Source organism: Erythrolamprus reginae, chromosome 8 (genome assembly GCF_031021105.1).
Source record: "Erythrolamprus reginae isolate rEryReg1 chromosome 8, rEryReg1.hap1, whole genome shotgun sequence".
NCBI classification, from domain to species: Eukaryota; Metazoa; Chordata; class Lepidosauria; order Squamata; family Dipsadidae; genus Erythrolamprus; species Erythrolamprus reginae.
Window position 1 is genome coordinate 23970610 of NC_091957.1, and position 16510 is coordinate 23987119.

The 16510-nt window shown below is 48.6% G+C and overlaps 1 protein-coding gene across 1 annotated transcript in view; it reads left to right on the plus strand.

Annotated features, from left to right (window-relative positions):
- PEX14 (peroxisomal biogenesis factor 14) overlaps positions 1-10814 on the plus strand; it is a 103367-nt gene extending 92553 nt beyond the window's left edge. Inside the window, exons 7-9 of the mRNA XM_070759322.1 lie at positions 2070-2167; positions 5546-5637; positions 9469-10814. Of these exons, the coding sequence (XP_070615423.1) occupies positions 2070-2167; positions 5546-5637; positions 9469-9928 (650 nt within the window). The 3' untranslated portion in view covers positions 9929-10814. The remainder of the gene's footprint in view (positions 1-2069; positions 2168-5545; positions 5638-9468) is intronic.
- The last annotated feature ends 5696 nt before the right edge of the window (positions 10815-16510 follow it).

The window sequence follows — 16510 nt, forward strand, 5'->3', positions numbered from 1 at the left end:
CTTCCTTCCTTTCTCCCCAACCTCCCCCCCCCGCCACCACCATCCTCACTTTATGTGGCGACTTCATTTATCTGCTCTGAGAAATCTGTTCACATTTGCAAATGAAGCCGCCGTCATTTCGGTTTAATTTGAAATTGCTTGTTTACTGTCGGCGCGGCCTCAATTAATTATGTTTTTACCGAAAGGCTCCCAACCTCAGAATATTAATAAGGGGAATAAAATGACAGCCTTTCGAAGGGGCTGTAAAGTTCATTTTTAATTTCTGCTTCTTGGGAGTATTTTCTTTGGGGTCGGGTGTTTTGGTTTCACACACACACACATGCACGCACACAGAGAGAGACATACACACACAGAGGCTCACACAGACACACACACACACATTCATATAGATAGATAGATCTAATGAAAATGGCACCTGTTTCCCCTCTTCTCAAGTCACATTTCTTTTCCTTCCAAGAATTCAACAGGGGTCAGGAATGTCTGTAATTATGGAGCGTCGGCTGACCCCGTCAGCTTCCTCCGTTATTGATTCTATAGGGCACTGTTTATTATCCGTGCCCTCTAAGATGGCCTAGATTAGCTGCTCCTGTCATGCTGGCGGAGTGTTTTCTTTGCAAACCTCATTATTGGACGGAACTCCTGAATTATAATTTTGAACCAAACCAAACCCCCCCTCTCCCCCCCCACGCCTCTTACCCAAAATTCTCTTTTTTCTCCAATACGAGTGGGTTTTCACCTCAATGTTGGATAGTCCTCAGTCCAGCTTTGCTGAATTGGACGCCCGCCTCCCCCCCTCCAGATACGTTGCATTATAGCACACGCCATTTGAGCCCATCTGCTGCAGCATCTAGAAGAGGGTTTCTCAACCTTGGCAGCTTGGGAGATGGGTGGACTTCAACTCCCAGAATTCCCCAGCCAGCCTGGGTTTAATCTGGAAGGCCACCTGAGCTCTGTGTGTGTGTGTGGGGGACATCTGAGAGACTCCACGATGGTAGCTTGGAGGAGAGAGGCAGAAGTTGAACAGGTGATAAGAGTGCATGCCATCAGGGAGAGAAGGAGGAAGGAAGGAAGGAAGGAAGGAAAAAAAGAAAAAAATGAGAAAGGAAGGGAGGGAGGGAGGAAAGAAGGAATGGGGAGAGAGAGGAAGGAAGGAAAATAGGAGGGAAGGAAAGGAAGGAAGGAAGGAAAAGATGAAGGAAGGAAGGGTGGGAAGAAGAAGGAAGGAGTGGGGAGAGGGAGGGGAGGAAGGAGTGAGAAACAGAAGAAAGAAGTGGAAGGAAGGACGGAATGGGATGAGGGAGGGGAAGAAGGAATGGAAAGAAGGGAGGAGTGGGAAGAGGGAGAGGAGGAAGGAAGAGGAAGAGGAAGGAAACAAGAGTGTCAAGAGGAAAGGGGTGGAATGAATGGGAAGAGGGAAGGGAGGAAGGGAGGGAGGGAGAGTTGGAAGAGGAAGGAAGGATTGGCAAGAGGGAGGGGAGAAAGCAAGGAAGGAGTGGGGAGAAGAAAGGAAGGAAAGAAAGAAAAAGAAAGAGAGAGGGAGACTAGGAAACCTCCGGAAAGATCTCCTTCGTCTTTCTGGGGAGGGGGTGAGGAAGATAGATCCCGGTCTGCGTTCAGGGGATCTCCTCCCCCATCCAGTGAGGCCTGGACTCTGCTGGGTTTTGGCCCCAGCTTCCTCCCTGGGCGGCTGGCAAAGCTTTTTTTCCCCTCCCTCCCTTGGCTGTCCTGGAGGCAGATAAATTACCCTGACGCTGCACCCATTCAGAGAGAGGGTGCAAATCATAGGCGGGCCTAATTAGAAGGGAGAGGTTTCAGACGGAGGCCCTGTGAGCTACAGACACCTATACAAAGGGGAGATAAAGTAGGAACTGTGAAGATTAGATATAGCCCAGGTAGATTACATAGAGCTCAGATAAATTACAAGCAGTTAGAGGAAGTGGGAGCTGGAAGATAAATCAAACCGGGCGGAGCAATGCAGAGATCTGCCGCTCTGTGTTCGAGGAATCTCTCGTTCTTTTCCTTCCGTGGCTCCTGTCTAACTAATCCTTTTCTCCTCTTTCCTTCCACAGTGACTCAGCTTCAGACCACTTTAGCCTCGGTCCAGGAGCTGCTCATTCAACAGCAGCAGAAAATCCAGGAGTTAACCCAAGAACTGGCTACCTCCAAGGTATCTCGCTCCCCGACTCACAATGCAATCTTTCCAGATGTATGTAAAGAGTTTTGTGGAATGGAGCCTCCATGTCCAGTAGTGGTCTAGCTCATGGGTTTAACGGAGAAACGGCAAAATAATAATAATAATATTACTAAGTGGTCCCCTTACCTCCATCATTTAGGAGGAGGTCCGTAAGGGCAGATGTGGTAGACCAGGCAGTGGGGATACCTAGCGCACTCACGACCTCCATTCGTGTTTCATTTCATGCTCTCTTTTAACTGTCTTGGGTGGCCTGCAGCCCGGCAGGAAACAGGATTGTGGTCTGAAGTGTTACTATTAAGAGCACATGTCATGCTTTGCTTTAAGAAAAAAGCACAGGGGCTTCAAGGATCGGGGGAAGTTCAAAAGACTCCCCTCCCTCCCCCTATTTTTAAAAAATACACAAACACACACATCTTAATATAGCGGCACTCTGCCTTAACGATCAAAAACTGAGAGAGGGAGGGACAGAAAGAGAGAAGGAAAGAAAGAAAGAAGGAAGGAAAGAAAGAAAGAGAGGAAGGAAGGAAGGATGGAGAAAGAAAGAAAGAGAAAGAAAGAATATATATATATACACACACACACACACACACACAAACACACACACACCATACACACTTGGCTGAACTCATAACCCGGTGAGTAAAAGCAAACAGGAAAAGTAAGAGTTTTTTCAGCTGCAGTGTAAGTTTTTCTATCTGCTTATTAGGGCCATATTGTAAGAATTTAAAACAAGAGGCTTGAATCAATTAAAAAGAATTTACACCCCTTTTTCAAAAGCCGGGATGGGGGTAGAGAGACAGAAAGAGAAGGAGAAGATGCAGGCCAGGCTCCAGACGTAGATTTTCCACTCGGTATGTGTGTATGTGTGTTTGTGTTGGTTCTCTGTGTGTTTAAAAGAGGCTGTCTTAAAAAGGCCCAGATGTCAGGGTTTCTTTCTGAAATCCTCCAGCATCTGGCACCAGATGTGCCTTGGCAGGGCAGACAGTTGCTGGAAAGCTCTGTCCTTAATGTACTTCAGAAGGCTATCAAAGGGCTGGGAGAGCCAAAACGGTGGCTGCCAGGCAGTGTGGAGTGGAGGAGGATTTGGCATTCCCTGGGGGCCACATCTGGACCTGCTTTGCCAGCTGTGACAACACCAGCCAGAGAAGACTGTGGAGCTAGCTGTTAAACCTTACAGGCGGCATCAGCAAAGTGGAGGCGTCCTTAGCCCTGCTTGAAAATCACAATTCCACTCGTTCTGAGTTTGAGCACAGGGTGGCAATGTTCCGGACAGATGTGCCCGGCCTCTCATGGCATTAACCACAACTGTACCTCTCAGGGCAGTTGGACAAAAATAATCTCTTCTGCAAAATGGTCAATCAGAATAGAGCTGGTAGGGACCTCAGAGGTCGGTCAGTTGGTCTGTCTGTCTGTCTGTCTGTCTGTCTGTCTGTCTCTCTCTATCTATCTATCTATCTATCTATCTATCTATCTATCTATCTATCTATCTATCTATCCATCCATCCATCCACCCACCCACCCACCCACCCACCCTCCTACCTACCTACCTACCTATCAATCTATCCATCCATCCATCCATCTATCCACCTACCTACCTACCTACCTACCTACCTAATCTATCTATCTATCTATCTATCTATCTATCTATCTATCTATCTATCTATCTATCTATCTATCTATCTAATCTATCTAATCTATCTATTGGATTTATATGCCCCCCATCTCTGAGGACTCGGGATGGCTTACAGGTCTTCTGGTCCAGCCCCCTGCTCAAGTAGGAGACCCTATACCCGGCACGTCAGCTGTTGCCCTAGTTCAGCTCCAGCTGATTCTTGGCCTGCACTGAGGCTCTGGGAGGACGTTTTTGACCTCTAGAAGACCTCAAGTTGGGCAGGGGAGGCCGTTTTCACTTCTCCCAGACCCATTGGATGTCAGGGAGCAGGGGGTGTCATGCGTGGAAGTGGAGAAGGGGGGGTTACGCACACATATGTGGGGGAGGGTGGGGAGCAGGGGCATTGAAATATGGATGTGGGTACACACGCATGTGCGATAGTGCATGGGTGCGTGCTTTCGGCACCCCAGGAAAAAAAGATTCACCATCACTGTCCTATACCATTCCAGACAAATGGCTATCTAGTCTCTTTTGAAAATAATAATAATAATAATAATAATAATAATAATAATAATAATAATAATAATAATAATTATTATTATTATTATTATTATTATTATTATTATTATTATTATTATTATTTATTAGATTTGTATGCCGCCCCTCTCCGAAGACTTGGGGCGGCTAAAATGATGGCGCACCCCACAGCTTCTGGTGGCAAGCCGTTCTACTGGTTAATTCTCCTCCCTGTTAGGAAATTTCTCCTTAATCCCAGGTTTCTTCTCTCCTTGATTAGCATAGAATGAGATGGAAGAGACTTGGAGGTCTTCTAGTCCAGCCCCCGGCTCTACCATATCAGACAAGGGTCTGTCTAGCACCCACCATTTCCAAACAGCAAACCAGACCAAGCCATCTCAAAACACATCCATCTAATTCTTGCTTTTAAAGCCGGTGAAGACAAGAGGCATCCCTTCATCGAGTGTCAGGGAGGATGGTGTTTTTCTTTAATTGATTCTGTCCCACAAAGCATTACCTGTCATTTTGTTACAGCACCCACCGTCTGTATATCACCTCTTTAGCATTCATTCATTCATTTTCATTCATTCATTCATTCATTCATTCATTCATTCATTCATTCATTCATTCATTCATTGAGTTTATATGCTGCCCCTCTTTGAGGACTCCGGGCAGCTTACAACATATAAAGGAAGCAATAAAATACAGTGGCTAAATCCAATTAATTAAAACTAGGTAAACTAATCTAAAATCCCCAATTATGTTAAAAATCAATCATACCCATTCAGACAACAACATTTGTCAGCCAGGGGGCCTAAGATCTAATCACCCCTAGCCTGGTGGCATAAATGAGTCTTAAGACTCTCATGGAAGGCGAGGAGGATAGGGAGCAGTGCAAATCTCCGGGGGGAAGCTGATTCCAGAAGGCTGGGGCCCCCACAGAGAAGGCTCTTCCCCTAGGCCCCACCATGCGACATTGACTAGTTGACAGGACCTGGAGAAGGCCGACTCTGTGGGACCTAACCGGTCACTGGGACTCATATGATAAAAAAGGGAATGGTTGATGCCAGTCTTGGGCCTTTTTTGTAATTGACACCTTTGGGGCGGGGAGGAATTGTAGTTCACTCAAAAGGTAGCCACCGCTAGACGCAGGTTTGAGATTTGATCATCTAAGGGAGAGATTTTCCTGAGTTTTGACTCCAGCCACTACTTTCCCCTCTCAGGCCACCACATCAACCAACTGGATTTTGGAATCTCAGAGTATCAGTGAGCTGAAGTCGGAGATCTATTCATTAAAGGGGCTCCTGCTGAACAGGTAGGAAATAAAATTACTTTCATTAGAATAACTTTATTGTCACGTGGAATGTACACTAATTGGCATACATTAAAATGAAACTTTGTGGCATAGGAAACGAGGGCCACGGAATAGAGCCACATCTCAACTTAGCTAGATAAAAATTCCTTTGGATTCATCCTTTGAAAACACAATTCACAGACTCACTTCAACCGCCTGCTTGTTGCTCTCTCCTGTATCCTTCCACACACTCTCTCGACAGCAGCCACTGGGGCCGGCGTTTCACCCCTCACTCGGTTTTCAGGCTACCAATCCAGTGGCTTTATGGAGTTTATCAAGATGCCTCTCAGAGTCATTTTTTCATCCGGTTATTCTAGATAAATTCAGCTTTGGGGCTCCGGATTGAATCCACCTCAATTAAAATGGCCCTTCTTTTCAAAATGGAACAAGTTTAAAACAAATTAGATGCAGGTCATAACACAGATGTACCAAAGAAGTTTCCTTACTGCATTATAATAGGAACAAGGAATAGAATAGAATAGCATATAAGAAAATAGGAATGGAATAGCATATAAGAAAATATAAATAGAATAGAATAGGAATAGAATAGAATAGAAGGAAATATGAATAGAAAAGAGGAAAATATGAATAGAATGGAATGGAATAATAGGAATGGAATAGAATAGTTGGAAGGGACCTTGGAGATCTTCTAGCGCAACCCCCTGCTCAGGCAGAAGACCCTATACTGCTTCAGACAAATGGCTATCCAATCTCTTCTTAAAAACTTCCAATTTTGGAGCATTTACAACTTCAGGAGGCAAATAATTTTTTGCACTGATTAATTGTTCTGTCAGGAGAACTTAATAAGGTTGTTATTCAGTGAAGGAGCCTTCCAGTTTGACACAAGCAAGGGCTCCTGCCCAGGACACAGAATTCACCTGTGGAACTCTGTACCACAAGATGTGGGGACAGCCAGCCCCCTTTCAAAGGAATTCAAGCAATGTGAATGACCCATAGATACTAGTAGCCTAGCAAGGGACAACTAGAGTGCTTGACTGGAGGGCCAAAGGAAATAGTGAATGCTACAGCACTACATTACTTTAATTAACTTAGCCCTTAGGCTAGAGTAGATGATCCTCAGGGACCCCCTCCACTCACAGTTTCCCTCTAATTAAAGTAATTAATGAGATTTGGTCCAATCACACTGAAGAGAGAATCCCAGGCTGACAGTGGGAGCTGTTGAGAATTGGGACTTGTATCCAAATATGGAGGTGCTTCACTTGTCGCTTCTCCGGGTTTAGTTTTTTTGCGTGTCCAAGGTGCAGTTTGTTCCAGAAGGAACACGACACACACTGAAAAACTGCAGTGCGGTTTCTTTAAAAATGTTTAATAAATTTAAACGAAAACAGCATCTCCAGGAGCTCAAGGCACCTTGGAGTGTGGAGATCAGAAAGGGGCCATTTGTTATTTGCCAAATTCTTTTATCACGCCGATTCTCTCAGGAAGGTGGCGCTGATGAGCCATGGGGGGGAGAGAGAGGGGCCCCGGGACAGCACCCCCCTCCCTTCCCACCCCACCCCCATTTCAATATTCAGTCCCTGCCGGTAGCGTCAAGGCGAGCTAGCACAAGGGCAGCCGTGGTGTATCTGTGTGTCCGCGGGAGGACATCTTGTCATTAAGGAGAAATTCATTTATTGTTGGTGGGGACCGGAGGATGTGCGCTGGTGTGCTAATGCAGCTGGGGAGATAAGTGCTCTTGGAAAATATATTTCTTAAAATAAATAAACAGAGCTGGGGGCCCTCCCTCACTCCAATGCCAAGAGCCCGGGTCACGGGATCCAAGAAAAAAGACTCTTAAATTGAATTTCTGATAGCATTGACGATACTGGTGAATGATGGGGGCAGCATTTGCCTTCTCTGCATGCAGAGGAGGGCGGGGGGGGGGATTTGAAGAGAGGCCTTTCCAGCAGAGGTTGGGAGTGGCTGGGGGGAGGGCAAAGCATTTTGTAGGGGGGTGGATTCTTACCTTTGGGGGGGTGCCCAGATATTCCAGGGAAGCCTGGAGCAAGAGAAATAAAGCCCCATTTGAGGAAGGAAACGCTCCAAGGTCAGTTAGAAATTGGCTGGATGTCCTGAAATGAGTTTAGCCCTATGATGTGAGCCTACCACGGCCTCTAAGACCACTCGCTGCAATGCAAGAACTTAGACTAATACAACAAAGCAATGCTGAAAAGCGTTAAAGAAAGGATGCAAAAGGAAGGGCCGAGCGAAACGTGAATGACAAAAAATAAAGTGTTTATTTTTAAATTTTATTTAACATAAATAAATTTAAATCAGCAATAGCACTTAGACTTACATACCGCTTCATAGTGCTTTGACAGCCCTCTCTAAACGGTTTACAGAATCAGCCTCTTGCCCCCAACAATCTGGGTCCTCATTTGACCCACCTCGGAAGGATGGAAGGCTGAGTTGAACTCGAGCTCGGTGGGATTTGAATTGGTGAACTACAGCTAGCAGTTAGCAGAAGCAGCTTGCAGTACTGCACTCTTAACCACTGTGCCACCAAGGTTGAAATTGTTAGATTGTCCCCCGGTGGGCTGGGCGCAACGAGTTGGCCGCTGAACCCAGCCTGGCAAATAAAGTTTGTAAAGTCGCTCTGGCTCAGAGCAGCCTACTTTTTGCTCACAACGTCAGGGGTGAAATGCGATTGGCTCAGACCTGTTCTCTCAAACTGGTAGTTAAAAAAAAATGCTACCGGTTCAGGCAAATCGGTATTTCTGACTATTGGCTGGGCGACGATCAGTTGCGATGCGCAATATGCGCAAAATCGTTGGATTTCCTGCTTTCTAGCAGGAAATTGCACGGCACCGCGAATTCTCCTCCCACCTTTAGTTATGTTATTTAAAAAAAACGCTTTAATTTTTTGCCATTCATGTTTCACTCAGTCTCTCCTTTTGCATTTTTTCTTTAACAATAGCCTCAAAATGTTCCTTTTTTAGCGTTGTATGAGTGTGCCTCATGCACGCAGGGGCGAGAAGCAGACTCATAGAACCGGTACCAGACTTCAGAGGAGTTTGCTGCTGTACGACATCCCAGGGGGGTTGGTAGCAAAGACCTCCCTTGTATGACCTTTGGGGAATGGGGATCTGTGATCCAGAAATTTCTAAAGCCCTAAATAAGTACAGGGAGCTCCCTGACTTATGACAGTGCCAGATTTCTGAACAAGACTGTTGTTAAGGGAGTTTGCCTCAGTCCACGACCTTTCTTGGTAACACAAGTTGTTAAATTGTATTGGACTTCCCTGTTAACTTTGTTTGTGGGAAGACTTTCGAAATTTCGATCACTTGATCAGGGGGAAGCTGAAAAAAGTCTGAAGTGTGAAAAATCATCCTGTCACTTTTTTCAGTGCCATTCAAATGGTCACTAAACTAAACAAATAGTTGTAAGTCAAGGACCACTTGTAGATGGCGTCTTTTGAGATGATCCACCCCTCCTTCCCGGATTCCCAGACACAGGAAACTGCCTGCTATCCATTCTCCAATTGAGTGGCCCTTTCTTTCCTCTGCTCCAGCCCAGGCATTTGGAGAGGACCCGGTCAGTGTCAGAGATCTTTAACTAGCAGTCGGTTTCCAACATCACATTTTTCTTTTAAAGGCCTATAGATGCCCTTTTCTGGAAGCTGTAAAAAAGTGTTTGTGTGTCTTTGTGTGTGCGTGCGTAGTTGACCCTGACTATTGTGATTGGATTCTTAGCCATAGGAGTGCTTGAATAGCGTCCATCCCAGAAAATTATTTCCTTTTTCTGTCTTTAAAAAAAGGCAACCTGTTCCTTTTTCTCTCATTTCTTCTTCAGAAGGCAGTTTCCTCCTTCGCCATCAGCCCCAAAAATCCTCTCCTGGCAAATCCCGGTGAAGCCTGCTTCCCCTTCCAACCCAGTGACCAACAACCACAACACCAGCAGTGACATCAGCCCGGTCAGCAACGAGTCCAGCTCCCCTTCGCCCGTCAAGGAAAACCACAGCCCCGAAGGGACCAAGGTGGGCTGCCACCTCTTGAGCCCCACGGAAGAAGGGGAGGCGGTAATTGACCTGACGGGCCAGGTGCGGATGGAGGTGCAAGGTGAAGAGGAAAAGCGGGAGGAGCAGGCCCGTATAGAGGAGGAAGAGGAGGAGGAGGAAGAAGAAGAGGACAACCGTCCGGATGAAGAGGATGTCCAGACAGAGGATCGGCGAGGAGGCGACGGGCAGATAAACGAACAGGTGGAGAAGCTGCGGCGGCCCGAAGGTGCCAGCAACGAGAATGAAATTGACTAGCTCGGGGCACTCACAGCCCTCCTCTTCTCCCCCGCCCATCTCGATCTTTCTTCGCCAAGGCTCCGATCGCCCCCTTGCCTCACTTCTGTGGTTCGCCCTAATCTCGCACTCCAAGCAAGTGACGGCCCTCCCTGTCCCTCCCCACCCCTACTGCAGGCCCCCGGCCCTCTCCAGGTCCCCTTTCGCTCTCTTGCAGCCGGGCCTCCATCTGTGGCGCTCATCCCCCGTCCCCAACTGACCTCCTGCCCATCCAGTTGCCTAAGCAAGCACAAACGTTTCCGTTGGCGGGGTGGGGACCTCACATTCTCACCCGCCCTCCCATCTCGGGGTGGGGGCTTCCAGCTATCCTCAATCCCCCTTCTCTATTTATTGCATTGAGCCTGGGTGCTTTGATTCCGCTCTCGGCTTCGAAATTGGTTTCTTTGCAGAAAAACTGCTGATGCCCAAAAGATTGGGGGATTTCAGGGCAAGGCAAAACCCCCCTTGCCCTCTTTCTTGCACCCCTTTCTTCCCCTACTTCTTGCTTTTCTGCCATTGGAAGGTCTAGGACCTGCCTGAATCTCTCCACGGGCCCCGTTCTTGCCTCTCCCCGCTTGGCACTGTTGCCATTTTCTTTCCGTTGCAGAGCTGGGCGGTGACTGCTGGGGCTTCAGCTCCACTGGGGCTCGATCCCCCAATGGGGCTATTTCCATCTTTCCCTCATTGATGGGGGCCTCTGTGTGCGACCCCCCCAGCCCCTTCTTCCTCAACGCCCTCCCGTCTATGGCCCCGGTTGGGTGGAGAAAAGAAAGCGGGTTTTGAGAAACCCCGTTTCTGGGTGTCGTGTCCTCGGGTTTCGCCGTGGTGTTGGTTTCCATTCCCGTCATTAAAAGAGCCTCGAAAACCAGTGACAAGCATCGCGAGCCTCCTCTTATTGCTCTACGTCCTCAGCGAGAGGACCCAGCGAAACATGCTCATCCATGTGACCATGTATAGAATTCCAGTATAAAATATGACTGTATATAATTGTAATAAATATAAGTTACCACTGTTTCACTCTGGGTGGTGGCTAGTCTATATCTGCCTTCCTTCCTTCCCTTCTTTCCTTTCCTTCTTCCTTCCTTTTTCTTTTCTCTATCCCTTCCTTCCTTCTTTCCTTCCTTCTTTCCTTCCTTCCATCCTTCCTTCCTTCCTTCCTTCCGTCCGTCCGTCCGTCCATCCGTTATCGGTGATTTACACTTGAGGAAAGGAGTTTATATATTTATTTTTCCTTCCTTCTTTCCTTCCTTCCTTCTTTCCTTCTTTCCTTCCTCCCTCCCTCCCTCCCGTTATTGGTGGTTTACACTTGAGAAAAGGAGCAAATCTTGAGGAGGGGGGCATTATGTCACTTTTGGGTCCATCAGAAAGTAATACGATTGTTTTGGTCTCAAGAGCTGGAATCCCACCCTCTTCCTTTACAGAGACCTTCTCTTTCATTAATTTCTCCTTTAACCCTGTGGTTTCATTTCTTCTGGTTCTGGATAATCTTAGAAAACAAGGCGGTATAAATCAGGGTACCAATGACAAAGAATTTGTGGGTTTTGTGCCTACACAAGGCGGTGGACTGGGGCTATAAAAAAATTGTGTGTGTTTAAATTAGCCAGGCTGATGTGTGTTGGTCTGCCAGGATGCAACTCGGTTTCATACTCAACCATCATTGTAAGTTTGTATATTCTCCAATGCACTGCTGCGGAGAGTCCAACATGGGTGATACTTCAGCCTGATTGGTTAGGGACTGAGTTAAATTATAATATTAATTAGCTCCGACCTGTAGCCACCCCCTTATAGCTCAGTCTTAAAAACTCAATCGTAGTGATAGGGACTAGAGTTTTTTCCACTGAACATATAGTGTTTAAATTAATTTAAATTAATATATTTAATATATTTCTGTAATAAAATAATGTCTTTTCTCCTTTTTGTCTTTCTCTCTATAGATGCAGAAGATGACAAGAAGAGACAGGTGTCTACCCTCCGTGGGTATAGCCTGCAACCATTTACCGCCTCAGGGCCCCTGCCCTCCGAGGGCACAGCCCAGAGACACGGCTCTCCATAGGCAGGGTGCCTGACCTCCGTGGCCATACCCCTATCCATAATGCCTAGTGGTTATCTTCAGAGCCGTTTGGATGAATTGAGGTCCCTGGCCTCCGTGGCCAAACCTCACCGAGCTCGGAGGGGTGAAGGTACAGTTGCCTCAGAGGCACCCCACCCCCTTCCCTCATTGTTTAGAGCTCACCGCTGGCGCCCTCCAAGCCGTTAAGGAGATATTCCCGAGGCTTCTCTCTTGCGCGCCAAAAGGAAACCGCCGAATTCGGCGGCAGTTTTAAAAAGACCGACGAACAGCTGTTTGTCGGCTTTTTGAAGAGCGCTTTGCTTGCGGCTTCGGCGATTGAAGAAAAAAAGCCGCGATTTAAAGCAGCAGGCAGTTTAACTGCCTCAGCAGTCAGGGGGCAGCCCAATAGAGGCTGGGATGGCGTGACTCCCTTAGGGAGGTGACTTTCGCGCCAGAAACATAGCGCCCGCCATTTTGAACTGTCAAAATTGACAGGAGGGCATACACGCCCACAAATACCTCTGTCAGCGCCATTTTTCGCTGTTTTCACTCGGAGACAGAGAGCTAGTGGAGGATTGGAGCGCTCTAATTACGTCTCAGGCTTTGTGAGTAGCATTATTACTGAAATGGCAGATCAAACAGCCAGCACTGACTCTTTAACTGGGAAAGAGGAGGTTCCGAAGTCAACTGCCAAGGCTCAGACTTCCAAGCCCAAAAATAAGGCCTCTTCTTCATCATTGAGGGAAGCAGAGAGGAAGATTAAAGCTCTTGAAGCGCAGCTGGAGGCCGCCCAAAGGCAGGCCTCGCTGAATCACTCGCCTCCTCCTCAAACCATGGCCCCTATACAGCCAACATTACAGCAATGGCTGCCTGGATGCTCCCCAGGGATTCAAAGGGGTTCTGAGGCATCGGTGCACAGCATTGAACTTTCACCAGGGAGGCAGCCTGTGGCACAACCCAGTGAAGCACCTCATAGGCCTGAATTACCCCTACCCCAGTCATGGGGGTTAGGAGGTTATGTATACCAGCCACCTCAATCTACATGTGGGGCCCAACTACCATCTGCTACTTTCACCCCATCAGCAGCGGGGCTGAGAGTGAATGAAACTTGGCAGTCTATGCCTCCTGCATTGCAGGAAATGCTAACCAGTACTTATACTCAAGGCATGGCTGTGGGGTCTCAGAAACCAGCTGGACAGCAAACAAGGCCACCCAGAAGAGATCTCTGGTCAGTCCCACCGGCTTCTTCCTTCCCAATGGACTCTGAAATGGATGAAGGGGAAGTTGATACAGACCATGAGTGTGAGCTGTCGGAGGATGAGGGGCCTCCTCCGGAGCAACCTGCTTCAGCAATGCTGTTCAAACCAGCATTGTATGACATCCTGCTGAGAAAGGCGAAACAGGTGGCCGCCTTGTCTGCCTCGTCTAAACCCACCAAAGCAACAGCTGGCCTACAACCAGCAGTACGCTTGTTTACGGAGCCGCAACCAGAATCGTGCCACATTCCGTCTTCCCAGATATTTCTAGAAAACATCAAGAGACCGTGGCAACAACCGGCTGCAGCACAGGGCCCTTCCATGCTAGACCGGAAGATGTACACCTTCGACCCTGAAATTGAGGACTTGCTGGCCTTCCCGACTATTGACCAGCCGGTCGCCAGCTTAGTTTCAAATGCGTTGGTTCCTTCAGAACTCGCTGAAGGATTAAAACCTGACGACAAGAGGGCCGAAACGCTTATACGCAAGACCCACTAGATGGCTTCATGGGCCCTGAGAGCGGCTTCATCTGCCTCATTCTTCAACAGGGCCTGTATCCTCTGGTTGCAAGAAATGCAGACCAGGGTAGGACCAGACGAGGGGCGCCTACGGCAAGATATAAGCAAGCTAATACTAGCGTCAGAGTTCTTGGCGGATGCCACTCTGACCGCAACCAGGTTCGCTTCACGGGCGATGGCGGCCACTCTCTCATCTAGGAGGTTACTTTGGTTGCGATCCTGGCAAGCTGACGCCAAGTCCAAATGGCGTCTTGCTTCTGCCCCTTTCCATGGTTCCGAACTGTTTGGCCAGGCGTTAGATAAGGTTCTTATAGAGGATAAGGACAAGAAGAAGGTGCTACCTAAATCAGCTAGGCGCGCAGATCGTCGCCAGGCACCTTTCTACCGCAGGCAGCCCTTTCGCCAGGAGCCTGCTACGGCGGGCACACAAAATCCAAGGCCGTATTCAGGAGGATACAACCAGAATACGTTCCGGAGCAACAGAGGCGGCTACGGAAACCGAGGGCGGCAATATCAACAAGCCAGGAAGCCCTTTGGGAATGCAAACCAGAAGGGATTCCGTGGTCAAAAGTGACTGCATCACAGAGATTCCTATCGGAGGCCGACTACAAGCATTTGCCTCAGTTTGGGAAAACTCAACCACGGATACTTGGGCCATCAACACTGTTTCTCTGGGCCTCAAGCTCAATTTCCTCTGTTTGCCACGCCAACGTTTCGTTCAATGTCCTTGGATCGCCTGCCCCCACAAGAGAGCCCTCTTGCAGCAGGAGGTACTATACCTGGAAGACATAGGAGCCATAGAGCCGGTTCCCTTGAACCAAAGAGGACACGGATACTACTCAGTGGTATTCGTGGTACCCAAGGCATCGGGGGGATGCAGGCTTATCCTGAACCTGAGGCAGCTCAATGTATACGTCCGGTATGTCCGGTTCAAAATGCACTCACTCCGCACAATACTTTCTTGCATCAGGAGGGGAGATTTCATGACCTCCATAGACTTGAAGGAGGCCTACCTGCATGTGCCTGTACACACGGAATATCGGCAATACCTCAGGTTCTGTATCAACGAACACCATTACCAGTACCGGGCAATGCCGTTCGGGTTGTCATCAGCGCCCAGGACGTTCACCAAACTCCTGGACATCCTGACAGCTTCACTGAGATCCAGTTCGGTACGCCTTATGGCGTACCTGGACGATATCGTCATTCTGTCAAGAACTCTAGAGAGAGCTCGAACGGACCTGCAGTTGACAATTCAGACCTTGGAGGACCACGGCTTTACAGTCAACTTTCCAAAGAGTCATCTAACTCCCACTACCCGTCTACAACATTTGGGAACAGTGATAGACTCTCAAGTGGGCAAGGTCTTCCTTTCAGACGAACGCAAACTGAAGATTCGGAACATGGTAAACTTTCTTTACCATCAGGAGCGAGTGACCCTAGCCTTGCTGTCACAGATACTAGGGTCATTTGTCTCCTGCATCGATATTGTCCCTTGGGCCAGATTCCACACCAGACCCCTGCAGTGGTTCCTCCTCCCGTACCAACGGAGTCGATCGAGCCACTCCCAGCGTCTGGTCTCAATCCCAAGGAGTGTCATGAAGTCCTCCCATGGTGGCGCTTGTCCGCGCTTCTTCGAGGCTCCCCCTTCCTGAAACAAAGGGAGGTGGTTATCACCACGGATGCGAGCCTCAGAGGCTGGGGGGCGCACTCAGAGACTCAAGTCGCTCAAGGGGTGTGGACAATGGCAGAGCTAGCGGACAGCCATATCAACCTTCTGGAATTAAGGGCGGTATTTTTAGCCCTTCAGGCATTCTTCCAGGAGTATCAGGACACTCACATACTAATTCTCACCGACAACGTGGCGACTCGATCCCACTTAAATCACCAAGGAGGGACGAGGTCAGCCAGGCTGATGCGAGAAACGAATATTCTTTTCTCATGGGCAGAGACATACCTGCTTTCAATCAGGGCAGAGCACATCTCGGGGGTGGACAATGTGCAGGCAGATTGGCTCAGCAGGTCCACGCTCCTACCAGCCGAGTGGCGTTTGGGAGAACAGGCGTTTCAGGCGGTGGCAAGGAGGTATGGGACTCCTCTAGTGGACCTATTTGCCACGGCAGAAAACACACACCTGCGTCGCTTTTTCTCTCGATTCCCTTCTCCGGGAGCCGAGCGGATCAATGCCCTCAGGAGCTCATGGCCAGACGGCCTACTGTATGCGTTCCCTCCAGTGTGCCTCATCCACCGAGCAGTGGCCAAAATAATCGCAGAGAGGGCCGAAGTGATATTCATCGCCCCTTATTGGCTGCGTCGCCCATGGTTTGCGGATTTAATGGACCTGTCAATCACACCGCCATGGCGACTCCCGATCAACATTGTCTCACTCAGCCAGGGATCAGTCTACCATCCGGATCCCCAATGGTGGAAGCTTGCCACCTGGCGCTTGAGGGGGACAGATTGAGAGCAGCAGCGCTTCCACAAGCGGTGATTTCCACCATACAAGCGGCTCGTAGGCCTTCAACGACAAGGATCTATCAGTCCACCTGGTCGGCTTTCCACAAATTCTGCGTTACCACTGGAGCAGATCCACAATCAGCATCGGTAAGACACATTCTATCCTTTCTACAGGCCGGGCTAGACAGGGGTCTCGCCCCCAACACCCTGCGCAGACAGGTGGCGGCTATTTCCACCATCATCAAGCTGGAGGAAGGGAGAGCAATCGCTCATCACCCGTGGG